The sequence below is a fragment of the Halichoerus grypus genome, chromosome 3 (genome assembly GCF_964656455.1).
Source record: "Halichoerus grypus chromosome 3, mHalGry1.hap1.1, whole genome shotgun sequence".
NCBI lineage: Eukaryota > Metazoa > Chordata > Mammalia > Carnivora > Phocidae > Halichoerus > Halichoerus grypus.
Window position 1 is genome coordinate 98,220,411 of NC_135714.1, and position 21,909 is coordinate 98,242,319.

The window sequence follows — 21,909 nt, forward strand, 5'->3', positions numbered from 1 at the left end:
TCTATGTTGGGTGCACAGATATTTACAAGGGTCATACCCTCTTGTTGAAGTGATCCCTTTATCCTTATGTCATGCCTTTCTCTTCCTCTTGTTACAATCTCTGTTTTAAAGTCTATTTTGTGGGGAGTCTGGGCGGCTTAGTTGGTTAAGCATCCGACTCTAGGGTTTTGGCTCAGGTCATGATCTCAGAGTTGTGATTGAGCCCCATGTTGGGCTCTGCACTCAGGGCAGAGTCTGCTTGTCCCTCTCCATCTGCTCCTTCCCCCACTCTCTCTCGAATAAATAAAAAATCTTTTTAAAAAAGTCTATTTTGTTGTGTTTTATTTTTTTTTTGCTTCATTTGCATGGAATATCTTTTTCCATCCTTTCATTTTCAGTCTGTGTATGTCTTTAGATCTCAAGTGAGTCTCTTGTAGGTAATGTGTAGGGGGTCTTGTTTCTTTATCCATTCAGCCACATTATTTCTTTTGATTGGAGCATTTAGTCTATTTACATTTAATTATTGATAGATATGTACTTACTGACATTTTGTTGTTTTCTGGTTGTTTTTGTAGTTCTTCTCTGTTCCTTTTTCTCTTGCTTTCTTCTCTTATGATTTGGTGACTTTCCTTAGTGTTATGTTTTTATTCCTTACTCTCAATTTTTTGTGTATCTATTATAGGTATCTCATTTGTGGTTACCATAAGGTTCATATACAACGTCCTAGGTTTATACCATCTATATTAAGTTGATGGTCACTAGAATTCGAGCACATTCTAAACCATTAGATTTTTACTCCACCACGTTTTGTTTTTGACATCATATTTTACACATATTTTGTGTATCCTTTGACTAATTATTGTAGATGTAGATGATTTTATTACTTTTGTCTTTTAACCTCCATTAATAGTTATATAAGTGGTTGACCCAGTACCTTTACTATATGTTTACCCATACCAGTGAGATTTTTTTTCTTTAATAATTTTCTTATTGCTAATTATGACCTTTCCTTTTCTATTTAATGAAGTACCTTTAACATCTCTTGTAAGGCCAGTGTACTGGTGATAAACTCCTTTAGCTTTTGTTTGTTGACGAAACTCCTTATCTCTCCTTCAATTCTGAATGGTACCCTTTCCAGGTAGAGTATTCTTGGTTTTGTTTTTCTCCTTTCAGCTGTTTGAATATATCATACCATTCTCTTCTGGCCTATAAAGTTTCTGCTGAAACATAGGCTGATAGTTTTATAGGGGCTCCCTTGTATACAACTAGTTGTTTTTCTCTTGCTGCTTTTAAGATGATCTCTTTTAATTTTTGACACTTTGATTATAATGTGCCTTGGTGTGGGTGTCTTTGGGTTCATCTTTTTGGGGCTCTCTGTACTTCTGGAGTTGGATGTTTTCTTCCTTCACAGGTTAGGAAAGTTTTTAGGCATTATTTCTTCAAACAGGTTTTCTGTCCCTTTTTCACTCTCTTCTCCTTCTGGGACCCCTATGTGAGTGTTAATATGCTTGATCTTATGCCTTAAACTATCTTCAGTTTTTAAAAATTCTCTTTCCTTTTTGTTCTGATTGGTTGATTTCCACAGCCCTGTCTTAGAGAAGTTGATCTGTTCTTCTGCATCATTTAATCTTCTGTTGATTCCCTCTAGTGTATTTTTTTAAAATGTTAGTCCTTTTTATTATTTTTTTAAAGATTTTATTTATTTATTTGACAGAGAGATAGAGAGAGAGCACAGATAGTCAGAGTGGCAGGCAGAGGGAGAGGGAAAAGCAGGCTCTCTGCTGAGCAGTGAGCCCGATGCAGGGTTCGATCCCAGAGCCCTGGGATCATGACCCGAGCTGAAGGCAGACGCTTAACCAACTGAGCCACTCAGGTGCCCCTCCCTCTAGTGTATTTTTAATTTCAGTTATTGTATTCTTCAATGCAATAGGCTCTCTTTGTATTTTCTATCTCTTTGTTGAAGTTCTCATTGTATTCATCCATTCTACTCCCAAGATCAATAAGCATCTTTATGACAATTTCTTTGAACTCTTTATCTGGTAGATTGTTTATCTCCATTTCACTTATTTATTTTCTGCAGTTTTATCTTGTTCTTTCATTTGGAACACATCCTTCTGTCTCTTCATTTTGCCTGATTCTCTGTTCGCTTCCATGGATTAGGTAGATCAATTATGTCTCCTTGTCTCGAAGGAGTGGCTTTATGGCTTTATGGCTATGGCTTTATGGCTAAGGTGTCATGTGGGACCCTGTAGTGCAAACTCCCCTGGTCACCCATCCCCTCTGGTATGGCAGGGTGGAGGACCACCCACTGGTTGTGGTAGGGTGAGGTTACCTGGGGCAGTACCATTGTCCCCGAGGCCACCCATCAGGTGTGGTGGGGCGGAGCCACTTGGAAGGAGCACAGGCCAGGCTGGGTGGGCTTGGTACGGCAAGTCTGAAGGGAAATGCCAGGGCAGGGCAAGCGGTGCTAGCACTGGAGATGGAGAGTGTCAAAATAGCACCTGCTAGGTAGGGCAGCTACTCAGAGCTGCTAGGTAAAGGGGAGTGAAAAAAATGGCATCCACCAGTACTTCTATCCCTGCAGAAAGTTCCAACAGATCCCCAAATTAGTTCCATGCCCTAAATTCAGTCAGTTAAATTAGTCCATGAATCTCATTCACACGTAACACAGGCACTTTTCAAACTGTTGCCTCTGCTCTGGGACTCAAAGCAAGTGAGACTGTGCACATGCCCTTGAATTAAGAGCAGAGTCTTGGTTTCCTACTGTCCTCTGGCTCTCCTGGACTTAAGCCCCAGTGGTTTTCAAAGCCAGATGTTATGGGAGCTCATCTTTGCAGTGCAGGTTTCCTGGGTCATAGAGCCCGATATGGAGGCTGGACCCTTGTCCCTCAGAGAGGGCCTTTGCAATTGCGATATCCTCCCGTTTGTGGGTTGCCATGCTGGGGGGGTGTGGGTCCTGAGTAGACAGCATCTCTGCCTCCCCTGGTTGTCTTGATGTGACTTCTTCTTTATATCTTTAGTTCTGTAAAATCTTAGTTCTGCTAGTCTTCAGGTCATTCTCAGAGATAGTTGTTTTATATGTAGTTGTAGTTTTGGTGTGTCTGTGGAAGGCAGTGAGCTCTGGATCTTGATTGCAAATCCAAACATTCTATTTCTTGAAGCATTAATGTAGCCAAAACCTAGATGCAATCTTATCCTGCAGGTTGCTGAATTACAGTATAGGATGAAATCACAGACTTGCCACATCTCTTACATGAAAAACTACACATATCCCAGACCATTCATTTTAGAATGTCTCTATATTATATAATTTCACAATGCCATACACTTTAAAGTTGCAGCTTTTTGTTTCTGGCTATAATCATATAATATTGAATAATTATAGTATATATTGTATATAGTCCTTCACTATTCAAATTCTAAGAGGGTAGAGACTTATTATTTACTGTCATGTGGAGCACCTAATATAATGTCCACATAGAGTAGGAGGCAAATATAAATGTGTAAATGAAAATCTTTTTGTGATCATCAAGCACCTAACTAGTTCTCAATAATATTAAATGTAATTTAATTTGGCAAAGAGTTATAATAAATATGTTAACATTAATAATGAACCATGTTGTGTCAGAAACAACAGATATATGCTTACCCTATACATCAATTATTAATTTTATTTGCTTTAAGAAATTTTAAATTCCTTTCATCTGCACAATAAATATTTCATTACTGTAATTTTTTCAAAATCAGCTTCAGTTTGTCTTAAGTCTCATTAAAATTTGATTCATTCACTTCCAAAAAACTCAGGACGGGAAAGCAATGACCCAAATCCACTTTTTAGCCACTCTGGCAAGAAGTTACCTAAAATGGTCAATTCTAGATTACTCCCTTCAAGTAGAGAACTGGACCTTAAAAACAAAGGTTTCCATATGTTCTTAGGACACATGGGGCTTTTTTCGTCCAGATTTTTCACCTATTTGTTCCACTTAAACTAATTTTAAAAAATGAGTGTAGGGGCGCCTGGGTGGCTCAGTCGTTAGGCGTCTGCCTTCGGCTCAGGTCATGGTCCCCGGGTCCTGGGATCGAGCCCCGCATTGGGCTCCCTGCTCTGCAGGAAGCCTGCTTCTCCCTCTCCCACTCCCCCTGCTTGTGTTCCCTCTCTTGCTGTCTCTCTCTGTCAAATAAATAAATAAAATCTTAAAAAAAAAAAAATGAGTGTATACTTCCTTGAAGTGCACATTATTAGAATGGCTCAGGCAAAAAGACATGGAACATGACAGGACACATCAAGATCTTGCTGTTCTTACTACTAGATTTTGGGAACAGATTTTCCTCTCACTGTTACCACTACTATCAATAACTAATACTTCCTGGGGACATATGTACCAGGAACTCCAGTCACTACAACTCTGCAAGGTAAATTCTTTTATTATCCTCTTTTTACAGATAAAGAAACTGAGACACAAAGGAGTCACAGATTTGTCTGAGATCACAGAGCTGGAAGTTGAAGCTAGTTCTTCTCCAGACCCATGAAGCTTTATATATGTCATCAACTAATAAATTATTTCTAGCTTCATAATCATTTTAAGGAATAAAGCAAGCAAAATCTTGTTGAATATTGAAGGAGCTTGAGTTGTGTTATTTCATGCTAGAGTATAGGCTCTCTAAAAGTCCTGATTTTCCAGAATCTACTGATTGATTCATTCATTCAATCATTTAACAAGATACGTAAACCAGGTTCTTGTGAAGCCATCACTAAATGGTAGCTATGATGATGATGATGGTGATAATGATGGCTCAAGAACAGGCTGGTGGTGAAGATACACACATAAATAATTGAAATACAGGGCACCTGGGTGGCTCAGTCATTAAGTGTCTGCCTTTGGCTCAGGTCATGATCCCAGGGTCCTGGGATCGAGCCCCGCATCGGGGTCCCTGCTCTGCAGGAAGCCTGATTCTCCCTCTCCCACTCCCCCTGCTTGTGTTCCCTCTCTCGCTGTGTCTCTCTCTGTCAAATAAATAAATAAAGTCTTTAAAAAAAATAATTGAAATACATAGTTTTTAAAGTGCAATGACACACAAACAATGAATCATGGAACACTACATCAAAAACTAATGATGTAATGTATGGTGATTAACATAACATAACATAACAAAAAGAATATTAAAAAAAAGTGCAATGACACAAGTATGTTAGTTTGCACATGATCCATAACAACACAACGATAGAGAATGTAAGTACACGTTTAACTTCTTTTAGTCACTCGTGATGGTTTTTTGTCTCGACTGGACAGCAGGTGCCCAAATTAAACATTATTTCTGGGTATGTCTGTGAAAGTATTTCTGGATAAGATTAGCATTGAATTAGTGGACTTAGTAGACTACCCTTCCCAGCATGGGTGGGCATCATCCATCTGTTTAGGGTCTGAATAGAACAAAAGATGGAGGAAGGAGGAGTCCGCCCCTTTTTGCTTCTTATGGAGTTGGGATATCTCATCTCATCTTCTCAGGCCCTTGGACTCGGATTTCAACCATCAGCTCCTCTGTTCTCAGGCCTTTAGACTCACACTGAATTATACCACTGGTTTTCCTGGGTCTCCAGCCTTGCAGACAACAGACTGCTGGATTTCTCAGCCCCCATTAACAGTGTGAGCCAATTCCTCAGAATAAATCTCTCACCTACTGGTTCTGTTTCTCTGGAGAACCCTGGCTAATATAATCACATATTTTTCTAAAATCAAAGAGAATCTATCCTGAGCATTATCAGTGCCTTACATAAGACAAATGACAGACTTTTTTATTCAACTATTTCTTATTATGAAGGCTTCTACACAAGTGTAGAAGGTACCTCTTTGTTTACTTAATAGAAAAATAAGACTTTATAGGAAATAAACTATTTATAAAGTGTATAGTCTCCTTGAAGCCCAAAAAGCATGTGTCCATGGAAAAATAATACACTTGGGTAAGGTAAATAAAAGAATCATTTAAAAATTATTGAGTTTCTTATTTTTGGTGGATGTCTCATGAAAAAGGTTTATATTTAGCCTGTGGCAAAGTCTCTGGTAACCTCAGAAGAAAATAAAGACATGTGGCTACCTGGCTACACAATCTGCTCAATTGTATAATCTTTATACGAAAAAGGTCACACTGCTATAAAAGCATTCTACCTGCCCTAGGTCTGAAGTATCAGATATCGAGAGTGAAAGTAAAAATTACGAAAACGACTCCTAACAGCCAACTGTTAAGAAAAGGCTCCTTATTCAGAAAGTTATTTGTTAAAATAAGTTTGAATAGAAGAGCAGATACTGAACTTGGTCTTCCATAAAATGTCAAATTCTTCCAGTTAGCTTCAGTGTTTTATAAAGGCATTTTGTTACATTACTCCTGATGTTTATTCAATACAAATGTTAGGAGGAAAAGAGATTTTCCTCAATGATCCATTCTTCAAGGAAATTACCTTCAAGGATAAAATTAATGTAAGATATCTGAGGAGTTAATTGGTAGCGACAAGGAGAGATGCTCAGTTAGGGGTTTAAGCTCCCCCATCAGTCCCTGATCCCTATCCCCCACCTAGCAGGGGACCATTTTACACAGAGCAGAGCAGTTTGGTTTCCAGGTCTCTGAATAAAGCCGTTTGACAGTCATCACATTATACTTTACAGAAGCCTAATGTCTCTCTTCCCCACTTTTAACATGCACAGAAAATATGTTCTTAAAGAAAAAAAATCCACACCATTTACAAGCTTGTTAGAATTTATCTTTCTCTAAGAGGGAAGTGAATCCAAACGCATAGGAGAAAGAAATTTACTTAAACAAAGGGAGGTGAATATTCAAAGAACCAAATCTTACAGAGAATAAAGAAGCGAATAAGGCAAAGCAGGACTGGATTAGCATATTTTCTTTAATAACTACATCAACATGTTTTATGATTTTTCCTTCTTTCTAACATTATATAAATGTAATCTTATAAATCTCAATAGCAAAGAGGCACAGAATGTAAAAAATAATGAGCATACGGGTTTCAAAACCATGTAACGATGGCACATGATACTGTCAAGACTCTGACAAAATGTATATATGCTTATAAGTAAAACCTTCAAGGTAAATTTATGACTACAGTTAGGAATAATTAGTGCAGATCTGGTCAACATCTAGTTAGTATATGAGAAGTTCAAGACCGGCACCACTATACTTTGGAGCTAAGATTACCGTTGGAAGTAATTCACTAGGAAAATCAAAGCAGAAAAGATAAGATTAGCTTGCCAAAGGAAAGCAGGAAGAATCAAACAGAATCTATTAAGTCTTGCCAATGTGGAAAAGATATAGCCCAGTTCATGTTGTGGACACCTATAAAAATGAATGTATCAACTGATGGTGTACAGGAAGTCCAAAGGACCCAGATGGTTTCAGGGTAATTCTAGCACCTGTTTGAGGAAGAAGGAATCTTCCTGAATGCCATAGGTTACTACAGTTCAGTGACACTGGTTATCGAGATCATAACACCAACTCTGTTATTATCGGCTCAAAATTTTCCATTTATAATTTGACTATACATATACAGATTTTCCCAAAAAGTGAGGGAATGTGATGATCATCTTGATACAAGGAATCGGATCGATACTCTGACACTGACTTTTAGGCATCAGAGATTTGGGTCAGGGAGCAGCTCTGCCCTTTCCTGCTGTCACCTGTCACGCACACACCTGATAAGAGCGTTCATGTGACGTTTCTGGCTCTGAAAGGTTAAGGTCAAGATGAAGTAAATTCTCTCCTAAGAAATCCTGCCTAAGAAGTCAGCTTCTTCCTCTCTCACTATATTGATGCAGAAAACCTTTCAGGATACAAAAGGGTCTGTTTGCTTTTAAATGCATTACGTATGATTGCAGAAATTGACATAAAGCAGAAGCTCTACGGACTGCACTGAATAAGCACGGACTCCATGGCAAAACTGAGAAGCTTATTTTAAAAAACTAAACTCTAATACATATTTATTTACTATCCCTCTAACAAGAGAGGAAGGCAGAAAAGGCAATCAGCCCATCAAATATCCAGTTACTGGAAATAAACATTGATTACTTTCTGATTATCTTAACTAATAATTTTCTAATAACCATGACCAGGCAGCTGGGGTCCATTTATTTTTATGTGATCAACTTGTGACTAATGATCATTAAAAGGTATATGGTAGAATGCTTAGTTTAAGGCCTTATTTCTGTGATACCCAATTCTAAGTCAAGAGAAATTAGATTAAAAACTCAAGTAAAACAAGGAAAAAAAAAAAATAAGGACTCTGAGTTTCCTGTCAACTTTGTTATACTTCTGGTGTAATTAGAGAACTTTTCTGGACACAGGCATAAATATTCAGCATCCTGAAGTATATTATTTAATTCAAGAACTAATTTGTAAAAATAAAAGTTAAGAATACATTAGACAGCTTTTCGATTTATTTTAGGTTTTAAATTGAGACAAATCATCAGATACACGACAAAGGCAGCAACTCCGGCCGTCGCTGGATAACGCAGACACCCGTGTACTTGAGGCTGTGAAGGAATTTTTATTCGGTTGCTAGAAAACCAGCATTGCATTCAGTTGCTGAATTTCAACCAGTTTAAATAAAGAACTCGACCCACAAGCTTATAACCCTTAATTTCTCAATGCAGCTGCCAGAAATCTATTTTCCGAATGAAACAACAGATGGTTTTGAACAATACTCCAATATGGCAACTTTCAGTTACTCCAAAGGGTTTTTCTCTTGTTAAAATTATAAAAATAACAGAGAAAATAACTTCCAAATTTTTTCTGAAGGACTGCTATTTTCAAAGTGAAAAGCAAAGTTTAATAACCTAAGTGATTTTTCCAGCATTACCTTGAGACGTTGCTCTATTTGCTAGTTTTTATTTATCTAACACAACACATGGCAGAGTGTATCCTTGCCCTCCTTTTAGAACTGATTTAACACTCCCGCCGTGCCTGCAAGCACTTCAAGATGTATCTTTCCATGTGATAATTTCCAACTCACAGTATGCTTTTAGTTCAAAACTTCATCATTCTGGGAGGATTAGACAAACAGGCCAATTAAGCCTGATGTGAAAGATATTTAAAACCTATAAACCTTTGTAAATAATTGAAAAACTGCTCATTCCTTCGAATACCATCGTCAACAAAATAAATACAGCCCATATAGCCTCCGAATAAGGCTAACCCCAAATGAAGAAGCGTAACCTTTCAGGACAAATCACCTCAAGTTCCTTAAACTGTTCTTGGCAAATGACTCCACTTCCTACTTACTGATTTAATTGAGAACGTCTGTAAGTTCTCATCCTTCCTTCCTTTCCAGCTCATTGCCTCTCCAGTGTTGTGCAATGGAGTGTGGGCTCTGGATGTGGGCTTCCTGGATTGAGTACTCGCACCATCACTTACCACCCGGGAGATCCTGAGATCCTCTCAACCTCAAAATCCTCGAATTCCAAATGCTAACGGGTACTGACCTCATGGGGTTGCTGTGGACTAAATACACTTAGTTAACACATGCAGAGAACTTCAGAGATGCCAGGTGTACGGTAAGTGCTCAATAAATGAAGCTACTCTTATTACTATTATTTTTTTAAGTTTTTTAAAGATTTTATTTATTTGTCAGAGAGAGAGAGAGAGAGAGCACAAGCAGGGGAAGCGGCAGGCAGAGGGAAAAGCAGGTTCCCTGCTGAGCAGGGAGCCCGATGCGGGACTTGATCCCAGGACCCTGGGATCAGACCTGAGCCGAAGGCAGACGCTTAACCGACTGAGCCACCCAGGCACCCCTACTATTATTGTTATGATCCCTTCCCTCTTGTCTCGCTCAATGCCTAGGCTGCTCCAATGTCTAGATCTCTTCCCTGCCTTGTACTCACTCGATCCCCTACCTTCGCCCTCTGTCCAAGAGCATGCTGGTTCTCTAGCTTGTGAGCAACCCTGCGCACACAACAACAAAGCAAACCAAAACAAAAAACTTCACACGGTTCAGCCAACACCCTTCATTACTACTTCTCCACTCCCTCTTTTACACAAAACTCATCCTTTGAAACTAGGCTATGATTCATTTTCTCCATTTTGTCACCATTCACTCTTACCTCCGGCAGTTTTACACCTAAAGCTGCTTTCTCAACAATCACGTGATCACAGAGTCCAGCAGCCTTCTCTCGGTCCTTTTTCTCAACCTTCCTACCACTGATGCGCCCTCCTTCCTCTTTGAAACTCATCCCTTTGCCTTCTGCGCCACTGCCACATCCTAAATCTTCCTCCCTGCTCACCTACCACTCCTCCACCTCAGCCAGGTTCCTTTCCTACTCCTTCCATGGAAACCCAGATTCCCAAGAGTTCTGCCCTCAGTCTTCCATACCCCCCTCCCAACTGCTCCACTCCCATGGGATCCCCCAAACCCCCTGGCGGGACCTCCAAATCACCATCTCTGATTCAGCGCCTCCCCACACTAATCCTGCCTCTGCTGACTGTTGAAGACCTACATCTGGTGGTTCCACCAGCGCCTCACACTTACCACGTTCTCGGTCAAACCTACCACTTCCCTTTCTTAACATTTCCACTCTTGTCAGTTAATGGCACCATCATTCTTTGAATTACGAAGGTCAAAGCATTTCAATCATCTTTAATCTTCTCTCTCCCTAATGGCTCATAACAGCACAGTGGTCTGCGCGTGAGCTAGACCATAAGAGTTTGCACCTGACTTCCCCCACTTTCTGCCAGTGTGACCTTGAGCAAGTCAACTTGGCTTCTCTAGCTTCAGGGTGGCCTTCATAACACAGCTGTGCAGATTACATAAGGAAATGTATGTAAGGCCACAGAAGGGTGGCATGTGGCCAGCTATGCTGATGATGACAACGGAGAAGAATCTCAAACATCTGTTCGCACTTCCCTCATTCTTTACAGACTCTCGTCACATCTTGTGTAGGCCTTCTCCATGTTGTCCCAAGTAAATTTCAACTCGGAAGGCCACTTGCCTTTGTTGTCAATGTGTAAGTGCCTCAAATTTTCATTAATCTCAACCAAGACCTAGAACATTTAACATTCTACTTACATATCAGTATGTTTTTTTCTCATAACATACTAAATAAAAAATGTAATGAGAATTCAGGAACTGACCTTACTTGAACCCAGTTTCAAATAACATTCCATAAGCCACATGGTCAGACATTAAAATCACTCTCAATTCCCGGTAAGGCAGAGCAGGTTATCGGCAACAAACTACAAAATCTTTGTTGTCATTACCCTTACCAAGCCTCCACCTCAAGGTCACCTGTTCACATTTCCCCAGGAACTGAAAGGTAAGTTTAGTTTTGGCCTAAAAACGATGTAACATTACTGGGAAAAAAAAAAAAAATCAGAATCATATAATGTATTATAAAGTCAGTAAGTTATCTTTTGCTTTGTTATCATCAGTGACTTTGTGGCCCTACAAGAAAGTAGAATTGATTAAATATTTTTATGAATGTCCATCTAAATATTTACCACATTTAATTGAATGGGACCATTGTTATTAGAAGGAGTTATCCTAAGAGAACCATGTTTATGTATTAATTAGATGTTGGCACTTAGTCACTTCTACAAAGAAAGGGGAGCATTACCGCTAAGGATTGCAGCTCTCTTGTTTCTTCTTCTGCTGCTGAAGCGTGATATGACAGAACCTACAGGGCAAGAAACAAAGGAAAACAGGTTATCCAAGAGAGGACTACCGAATGTAGACTTTGACAGTGTCAAGCTTGAGATTCTGCTAAAACTTCCTGGAGACAGAACTAGACGCCCCACAATGTCAAATCTTGTTTCCTGCTTTCTTGAACAGGGAGAAAAAATCCCAGATTTCCATTCAATTGCGTGTTTCGGAAGACAAAAAGTTATACTCCCTATGTTCAGAGAAAGTCTCACTTTTATTCTGACACCGTTGATACGGAGAGCACATTATTTATCAGCCATGCTACTGGCTCGACCTTGGCAGAAAGCTTACTTTGTACTGCTTTTTTTTCTTTTTGTACTGCTTTTTAAAAAATAATAGTGACTTCAGTTATTTTTAACCTGTGTATAGAATCAAGAAAAAAAATCTTTGCATACACTGACACTTTAACATTGATATTTGGAAAGAAAGTAGTCTACAAGTGGCCCCCAGTTGAGGCCCATAACCAGTGTAGAATTTCATAAAGAAAAATTGCATGGCTAGAATGCAATGTCTTACAGATTCAGGGATTCCTTCCCACTCCTAGGATTCAAGAGCTGAGAAGTGTAGCACTGGCCTATAAATCCCTCTGTTAACATCTGAGCACACTGAGGCACAGCTGTTCTCATGACTTGGCAGCAAGCTCACACTTAGCGAGAGGACAGGGAGGCCTGGGACCCTGCTTTCAATTCCTAATCTAGTACGCTTTCTGTTACCTGAGTAGAGTTAAAAAGACAGGCTTACTATTTTCTTATACCTTAACGTAAGAATCCTTAATTCCCAATTTCGGAAGTAATAACTTCAAAGTAATGGGATAATATTTCAGGCATTCTTTTGAGCCGAGGTAGTGGTCATACTTAAAATGTCTTCCATATTTAAAAAAAATTTTTTTGAAAGTTCATTTTTGACAGACACACATAGATTCACTAAAACCCCCAAATATTTTAGCATGACTGATAAGGAGGTGAGGCATTTTCAGATTTTAAATGGGGACTCGAGTAATTGAGCAGCCTGGACTAGTTTTCCTTGATCCAGTCTTTAAAATTTTAAGCAATTCAAAATCTAAAATGGCATATATGTCTATCTTGTGATTCAGTGCTACATGGGATTTGTCTTCGTATTTGAGCCATTAAGCACTAGGAAACCCCAGGAAACTTGGAGCTACTATCTTCTGTTTACATGAAATTGATGGGTCACCGTGGCTAATTCATTGCTGCTGGGACCACAGAGCTAGTTTGTTGAGGAAAGCGAAGACTGTGGCCATGCACTAGTCTAATATAAATAAATGCAATACAACACAGATGAATGGACATGGGAATAACATGCCATTCTAAATTTAAAAAAAAATAGATGTTGTCTCACTGAAGGTAAAAATAGCACTTTACTCAGGGTCGTAAGGAGTAATTTTGCTAATACGGGCACACCTCAGAGATATTGCAAATTTGTTTCCAGACCACTGCAATAAAGCCATTATCGTAACAGAGTGAGTCAAATGAATTTTTTGGTTTCCCAGTGCACATAAAAGTTATGTTGACACTATACTGTAGTATATTAAGTGTGCAATAGCATTATGTCTAAAAAAGCAATGTAATACCTTATTTAAAAAATACTTCATTGCTTAAAAAAAATGGAATCCATCACCTGAGCTTTCAACAGGTCCTAATCACTATCACACAACACCCCAACAAATATAATCATAATGAAAAAGCCTGAAATATTGTGAGAATTATCAAAATGCAACACAGAGACATGAAGTGAGCAAATGCTGTTGGCAAAATGACGCTGACAGACTTGCTCAACATAGGGTCGCCACAGACCGCCAGTGTGTGAAAAATGAATTATCTGTGATGGGCGATAAAGCAAAGCACCACAAAATAAGGTATGTCTGTACCTGTGAGCATTAGAACACAGAGTAAGCACATTTGATTAAGGTTAGCTATTATTATTGTTGTTGTTTTATTGTCATTATAACGATCATGGCTTCCAGGTCAAAATAATTCACCGTCCTAAGAAAACCTGAGGAGTTTGTGTCCCTGGCTTTTATCCAGTGCCTCATAAGGACAGGAAAATCTTTGTCAAGGTTAAACTTGTAAGCATAGATAGGACTTCTCATAGTGAATTGAAATAATTGTTTATACTAAGTAAAAGCCTAATTACTCACATATTTAACTAAAGTAAAACTACAGTGGAAAAATAAATCTCAATCAGGAAAATATTCGAAGATTTTGAACTAAATTACATAATATCTGGAATTTGCTTCAAAAATATCAATGGATTAAAGCAGAAGAAGAGTGCAGAGAAGTGAGCAAGTGTATGAAGGAATGAGATCAGCCATGGGTCAATAATTATTAAAGACGGCTAATGAGTACATGGGCGCTCACTAAGCTATTCTCTCTACTTCTGTATATGCTTGCAATTTTCCATAGTAAAAAGTTTTACAAAAGATAATTTCTAATTGATAACTGGCTTAGATTCACTTCAGTACAAAACCATGGAAACTATAAAAAATTTGATTAAAAATTATATACATATACACACATGAACACACGTGTATACATGTATATACACACATGAAACTACATGTGCATATGTATTATATAAATGTAACTTGAGGTATACGTGTGCATACATACACACATGCGTATATTTGTGTGTATATATGTACACGTACATGTATTTGAAAAAGATTTCCACTGGCTTATAATCCAAGATCTCTTATATGTTACTATGGCAAAACTATTAGTGTTATATATTCATTTTAGAAAATAAAGTACCATCTTGGTTACTGGTAAATTTTTACTTATAATGCATATCTTTTGAGCTACTTAGGTAAGGTATTATTTAGAGGATTGGAGGAAAAGTTACCATATTCCAAACACTGATACCCAGTGATCTCAATCAACTAAATAAGAGTAGGCATACACTCAAATATACTTCACACCAGTGTGTGAATAAGTAGAGACATTTGCCCTTCTGAAGTCTATTTCCCTTAACTGGTCTCTGATGTAAGGAATTTCTGTTATACAAAGTGAACATTTTCAGGCAGTTCGTGGAAATCATCTGGAAAGGGCTGGCCCCGCTCAGGTAGGGTAGTCCTGGGAGGGAGCTTGCCTGAGGTCAGTGCCCCCAACCAGTGGCTCACTGGCTGCCTGCACATTCAGAATCCCTTGGGGGAGCTCTGGAATAATGTAGATTCCCAGCCTCTACCCAAGACTTAGGAATCAGGATTTTCAGAAGTGGGATCTGCAAATCTGTCATCTGAAAGGGTTTCCCATGCCTCACTTCTGATTCTCTGAGTGCTTAGGGTTTCTGTTTTTGTCTTTTAAGATGTGTGACTACAACTGTGCACAAGGAGATGGGGAGGCTCAGGCAATGGGAAAGGGACAGGCTGCAGTGACAGCAGACATCTGTGTGACTGGATTCTTAAGGTCGAAGGAGTGAAGGTTAAGGTCGAAGGAGTGAGGGACAACCAGTCCGAGTTCTGGTTTGGTCATATGACCTTTGATAAGTTTCTACAATATTCTGGGTCCCAGTTTCCTTAGCTGTTTAAATGAGGAACTAAGGATTCAGTCTGATTCTCTGAGGAGACAGTGACCCCACGAGTCGTTCTGGGGGAAAGGGCAGAAGCTGAGTGTGTGGCCACAGAGACGGACAGGGTCCCGCACGCGCCAGCCCACCTCCAGTGTGACCATTTGCTTGGCCATGGCTCTCTCCACCGCTTCATACATCTGTGTGTTCTGGATCCCCAAGCCACAAAAGATGACAAAAGCCTCCAGAAACTGTTCATCATTTCGGTTGAAAGGCTTAACCTTGCCAGTATTCTCTTCCATCTTATTAACAAGTTGGCAAACCCCTATAACAATCCAAGAAATTTGAGTAAATATTATTATTAATTATTATAGTTTTTATTGCCTTTAACACACACCCCGCCCCCAACCCCTGCCAAAGATTGTCTTACACTTTCCTCTTAGGAATGCTTGGAATCTCCAAAGAAGCAAACAGATCCTCACAAATATAAACTAGAAAAGTAAATTGAATTAATTTACATGAGAACTTGTTTCACACAGTCCTAAATGTATGTTGTCTGTGGTCAAAAAAATCCTAGAGTACGATTTTCTTCCAGACTCGGTCACAAATTTTAGATCAGTTGAGTCCCCAAAGACAATTTGTCCTTTGGAGACTAATTGGATTTTTGTACACTTGCCAAGAGAACAATTTTGATGCACATCAGAATTTTGGGTCACACAGACTGCCTTTCTTGACTGAGAAACTAAAAGTTAAAAAACACAATTACATACAAAATAGAATGCAGAAAACAGGCAATTCACATAAACAGTCTCAAATTTCAAATAAGCACCTCTGCATCCAGAGATGCAGAGAATCCTATTTGCAGACAACTTTGGATACTACAAATAAATGCAAATAAAAATGACTATTTGTTTAGAAATAAAAGCAGGACTAATCTTTGAATAAAATCATAACCTCCTAAATCCTGACTTCTCTTAGAAGGTCAAAGATATAGTCAATATAAATGGAAAATCACATCAACATTATGGTAAATCTTTACTGAACTAGTTCTATGGGATTCGGACCCCAGTAGGCTGCTCTTTGAAGGGTTTGGGCACCTCCTACCTCTGGGTTTAACAAGTGTTGTTAAATCCTTATTTCTTCTGTCTCTAAATATATAATCACAGAGTTCCACTGTGTGCCCACTGTGGGGCAGGTATTGCGCTAAAACCTTCAGGACACAACGTGATCGCTAGGCCTTACAATCTACGCCATGAGGCAGGTGTGACCATCCCCATTTTACAGATGAAAAAACTGAGTCTCAGAAAGGTTAAGTCATTTGCTCAAGGCCACCTAGCTGGTATGCTTAGATCTAAAATTCAAACCCCAGGGGTGCCTGGGTGGCTCAATCAGTTAAGTGTCTGCCTTCGGCTCAGGTCATGATCTCAGGGTCCTGGGATCGAGCCCCACATCGGGCTCCCTGCTCGGCGGGAAGCCTGCTTCTCCCTCTCCCACTCCCCCTGCTTGTGTTCCCTCTCTCGCTGTCTCTCTCTCTCTCTGTCAAATAAATAAATAAAATCTTTAAAAAAAATAAAAAAAAATAAAATACAATTCAAACCCCAGCTCGGGCCAGTCCCCAAGGCCACTGTTTCCCACACACTGCTGCTCTGTGCCCTTGTACCTCCTTCCGGTCATTGCGGGCAGTCCCCTGACTGCATCTCGCTTGCTCACACCTTGGCCCGTGCTTTTCCACCGGCCTCCACTGCTCCCCACATGCTCTTTGCTGTGATTCAGTGGACACCTCAATCTCCTTCACCATAGCTCCTGGAGGCGGCCCACTTCCCAGGTGAGGCGGGCACTTCTCTTTCCTTTGCCCTTAAGATGATCACTCGGTATGTGTCTTTCTCCCACCGGCTTATTGCACTAAATTCAACTCCTGAAACCAATGTTAACACTATATATGAACTAACTAGAATTTACATAAAAATTTGGAGAGAGAGAAAAAAAATGACCACTCGGTATATCATGGAGGATTTTATTCCTGGCTCTCTTTCTAGGCTGTACGTATCTTGGGCCTAGAGATTTTATTTTTTCAGTCCCACTTCCTCAGCTAGCAAAATGCCTGACCTATAGCAGGAACTCGAAAAATGTTTACTGAGTTAATGGAAGAATGCAGGACTGCGGCTCTGACCCAAACTACTTTCCCATGAAGACTATAGTCTGTTATCTCTTATTTTTCCCAGAGCACAAAAGGATTTCGTAGAGTCCACAGTGATACATGCTTGCACTTTAAGTCCCTTCATCACCATCGATGTGCAATTCATTTTTAACCCTACAAATTAACTGCACTCTCATTTTTGCTCTTTCTTGTTTGTTTGTGGGAGTTTTTCTACGATAGACAGGAAAGACATCCTTATCTATCTGTATTACTACCGTAGGGATTACTTCTCTAACACTTATTCCATTATCAAGAAATACTTTAAATGAAACATAATGAATTTGGACACTGCAAGAAAAACCGTAACTCAACCAGCAATCGGCATGATCTTAAAAGTACACGTCCCATGTATATGGTACAGCACGAGGGTTCTGTCCTCCAACCTTTGTGAATCCCCAAATTATACATGTGGAACTGTTTATCTAGGATCTGGCTATCTCCCAAATCACATTTTCTTGAGAGTCACGTGTTTCATGCCTTATCCTCACATCACAACGTTAATTGCCTTTCAATTCTGACTAAAGTTATCTCCTACTTGATGGCCCCTTTTCATAAACAAGATTTTTTTTTTTTTAACACTTCATAAGAATTATTGTATGTCTGGAAAGGAAAAGACAACAGGAAGGGGTTGAGCCGTGGCTGTCAGCAGGCTCCTGGGCTTCTGACCTAGCTAAGTAACTCTCCTGCACGTCACTGAATGTGCATTAACAAGTATTAGTAAATACCTCTGGAATTCAAAGGTATTGAAATGAATGTTAAATGTACCAATATCAGGAGTTGGCTGTCACAATCACACCTCAGAGCGGAACAGCTAAAGTGTGTTTGCATTACAATCCACCAATCTAGATACAGATGTGTAGACAGAGCTAAGCTCAGCGCAAGAAAAGGGGTGAAGACAAATTATCCATTTAGGTGTATCATTTAATTCTCCTTTCAAAGCAGAATGGACAGTTATATTTAAATAGCATTCATGATCATCCTGCTGATTTCTTTATACCCTTCAGAAAATTTAATTCTATCAAACAAAAATACCCAAGTTAAAAAAAAAAAAAAAGCTATGAAGAAGAAGGTTTATAACAAACAAACAGGGTCCCTTTATGGGAGAAAATACAAAGCCCGGACACATTTACAGATAGGGTTTTCAGAACTTCATTAATGACTGGAAGAGTGGCTAAAGAGTACAATAATGAAATTCAAAACTTGTCATTTGAGATGCCACATCTACCAGCAATCCATATAAAATCAGAATCACTGCTCTATAAAAACCAAGTACTTAATGCAGAACCCAAAATAAAACGAAACCACTCAGCAAAAATCAATTAATATACATGATCATGAAAGAAAATACTCAAAAACATTAGGGGAAAACCAAGAGCTAGAGCAGTTAGTAAAATCTCAGTGTCACTTCGTATTATTAGAGCACACGAAGTACTTGTACTGATGTTGCTTCATGTGGTCGTCACGGCAGCTCTGGGAGCTAGGCCGGCACCAAACACATCTCCAGCAATTACGGGGAAGGGACTGACGGTTTCTAAAATCACACAATTATGTTTCCTTTTCTGTAATTCCAGAGATCAGATGTTGTTACCAACCACAGTTTTTGTCCTGGCTTTTTGGCAGAGCAGGGGGTCAGCTCTTAGATCCTGCTTGTGGTCTCATGTAGTCTCTACCATACAGGGTGGACTCCAAATCCAGCATCCTGCCTTGCTAAGATGTAAGACCTGTCCTTATCACCAATCTTGCGAATATTTTTTTTTTGCACTTGTCATTTGTCAATTATCTTCATCTGAGGTTTTCTGCTGTACAGTGTCTTGTTTTTAAGAGAAGCTTCCCCATTTTTTTTTAAGCTTCCCCACTTTAAGATGATATATGAACCTATATTTTCCCCTGGTACTTTTATAGATTCATTGTATCACATTTAACTTTTTAATTCAACTTAGTTTTTTTCCCCAAATTGCTACTGGATTCTTAAAATACTTGAATAGCTATCCCTTCTCCAATGATTTGAATTGCCACCTTAAATACTAAAGTCATACTTTTTTCAACTACTAGGTACTTTTCTCACATTTTATTATTTTTGAAATCAGTGTGCATCCTAATCAACCTGCTTGACATAGTTTAATTGAAATAATTTTTTTTCTTTCTTGGAAGTACAGAAAATGAAGTCTTTCAATCATGGCACCTTAGAAACAATAAGCTATTCTATACCTATGTACCAGACTTGGGTCTGCATTTAGACTTTCTATTGTATTCCATCAATCTTTCCATCTTTTCTGGCACACATATGATCTTTTTTATTTAAAGATTTTATTTATTTGACACAGAGAGAGAGCGCACAAGCAGGGGGAGCAGCAGGAGAGGGAGAAGCAGGCTCCCCAGTGAGCAGGGAGCCCGATGTGGGGCTCGATCCCAGGACCCCGAGATCATGACCTGAGCTGAAGGCAGACACTCAACCAACTGAGTCACTCAGGTGCCTCCACATATGATACTTTTCATTATGATACTTTTCCAGTATTATTTTAATTTCTGACAGGCAAATCTCTATCCATCAACTCTGATTCTTTTCATATGTTATTCTTCCAGATGAGTTTTATAAATGTTGGTCAGGAACTCCCCCTTCCCTCTGAAAAAAAACTCTTGTGAGGAATATGTATTAAAATTGATATAAATCTAATCTGGGGAAAGTTGACCTCTTACAGAATAGGTTCTTATCATCGGGAAATGTTATGTCCCTTCACTTTTAAGTTACTCAGTAGAATATTACCGTTGTCCTCATAAAGATGCTACATATTTCTGGTTACATTTATTCTTTGCTATTACAAATGGGGTTTTTTTCTATTACTATTTTCAAACAAATTTGTCTTGTCATAAATTAAAGCTATTTCTCTTTAATAATTTGGTAACCAGGAACTTTTACAACTCTCTGTAGAGGGGGCACCTGGGTGTCTCAGTTGTTAAGCATCTGCCTTCGGCTCAGGTCATGATCCCAGGGTCCTGGGATCGAGCCCTGCATCGAGCTCTCTGCTCGGTGGGAAGCCTGCTCTTCCTTCTCCCACTCCCCCTGCTTGTGTTCCCTCTCTCAGTCTCTCAGTCAAATAAATAAATAAAATCTTAAAAAAAAAAGAACTCTCCATAGAGAAGTATTTTCAGCTGATTCCACTGGGCTTTCCACCTCACCATCTTATCATCTGGAAGTTTTTTAATTTTGCCTTTTCTTCTTCTGTATCTCACATTGTTTCATCTCCTCCGCTCTGGTTGCTTTGGTTAGAATTTCCTTTGGGCAGTTTTTTTTTTTTTTTATTTTATTTGCTTTTTTTTTAAATGACTTTAAAAATAACTTTCTCAATTACTTCTATGAAATATTTATTTATTTATTTATTTATTTATATATTTTATTTCTATGGAATATTTAAAACTTGAGTTAGTATTGGTTATTACCAATTTTTATGGAATTTCTCCATTTCATCAAAATGTATTACCTTTTTGGTATACTGTATTACCTAACATCTTTTAAAATTTCTTCTGTCTCTATAATTACATTTCCTTTCTCATTCCCACTTGTGTATTTCTCTTATTATCCTCATTATCTGTGTTGCCGGTTTATTATTATCGTATTCCCTCATTATCTCTTTTTTTCTCTCAATTGCTTTTCTCTGCTTTTGATTTATTCATTTATTGGGGGACAGCATAGAAAGTGAGAAAGAGAGTGCTGTTTTTCTAATTTCTTCAGTTGAGTGGTTAATTAAAATAATTTTATTATTTCTTAATTCAGAAATGACTAGTTTGTGTTGCATGTGTGTATATCATGAATACTTGTAAGTTTCTGATGGATATCTGACAGGAGTTTGTATTTGTAAATTATGAAATATAAACATAAATCTATAGTTGCTAATTAAATCCACTTCATTTTTTATATTAATTGATTCTTATGTTTCCTTATTTTATCCTGTACTTTAACCCTCTATGAGATGTGTACCAAAGGCTCCCACTATGACTGCCAGTTTGTCCATTTCTCCCTGTATTTTTAATAGCTTTGGCTTTTATATATCAATGATGTTAGTTTATTAGAAGCATTTACGACAATTATACTTTCTAGGTGGATTTTAACTTTAATCAGGGCAAAGTGTCCCTTTACATTATGTTTTTATCTTAAATTCGACTTTCTCTGATATTAATATTGTCATTGCTATTCAAATTTTGCCCATTTTATGTAAAATGTGTTCTTACGAATGGCATATACTTCATATCTTCCAGAAATTCCCTTATTATTTCTAGTCTAGTAAAGGTAAGTTTCTGTTTTCCAACACTGCTGTGAAGTTTTCCTTACTACTTTTTCAATCAAGTCTTTTTTTTAAAAATTTTTTAAAATTTAAACTCAATTAATTAACATATAGTGTATTATTGGTTTCAGAGGTAGAGGTCAGTGATTCATCAGTCTTATATAATACGCAGTGCTCATTACATCACGTGCCCTCCTTAATGTCCATCACCCAGTTACTCCATCCGCCCC

At 38.5% G+C, this 21,909-nt stretch overlaps 1 protein-coding gene across 5 annotated transcripts in view; it reads right to left on the reverse strand.

Moving 5' to 3' along the window:
* PDE5A (phosphodiesterase 5A) overlaps nt 1-21,909 on the reverse strand; it is a 143,496-nt gene that overhangs the window by 44,907 nt on the left and 76,680 nt on the right. For all 5 annotated transcript variants that reach the window (XR_013446442.1, XM_078069184.1, XM_036091774.2 and 2 more), the window contains exons 10-11: nt 15,352-15,527; nt 11,592-11,651 (exon numbers count right to left, since the gene is read on the reverse strand). Coding sequence is in view for 4 of the 5 variants with exons in the window: in XM_078069184.1 (XP_077925310.1) it covers nt 11,592-11,651; nt 15,352-15,527 (236 nt within the window). In the remaining variant the exon portion in view is untranslated. The remainder of the gene's footprint in view (nt 1-11,591; nt 11,652-15,351; nt 15,528-21,909) is intronic.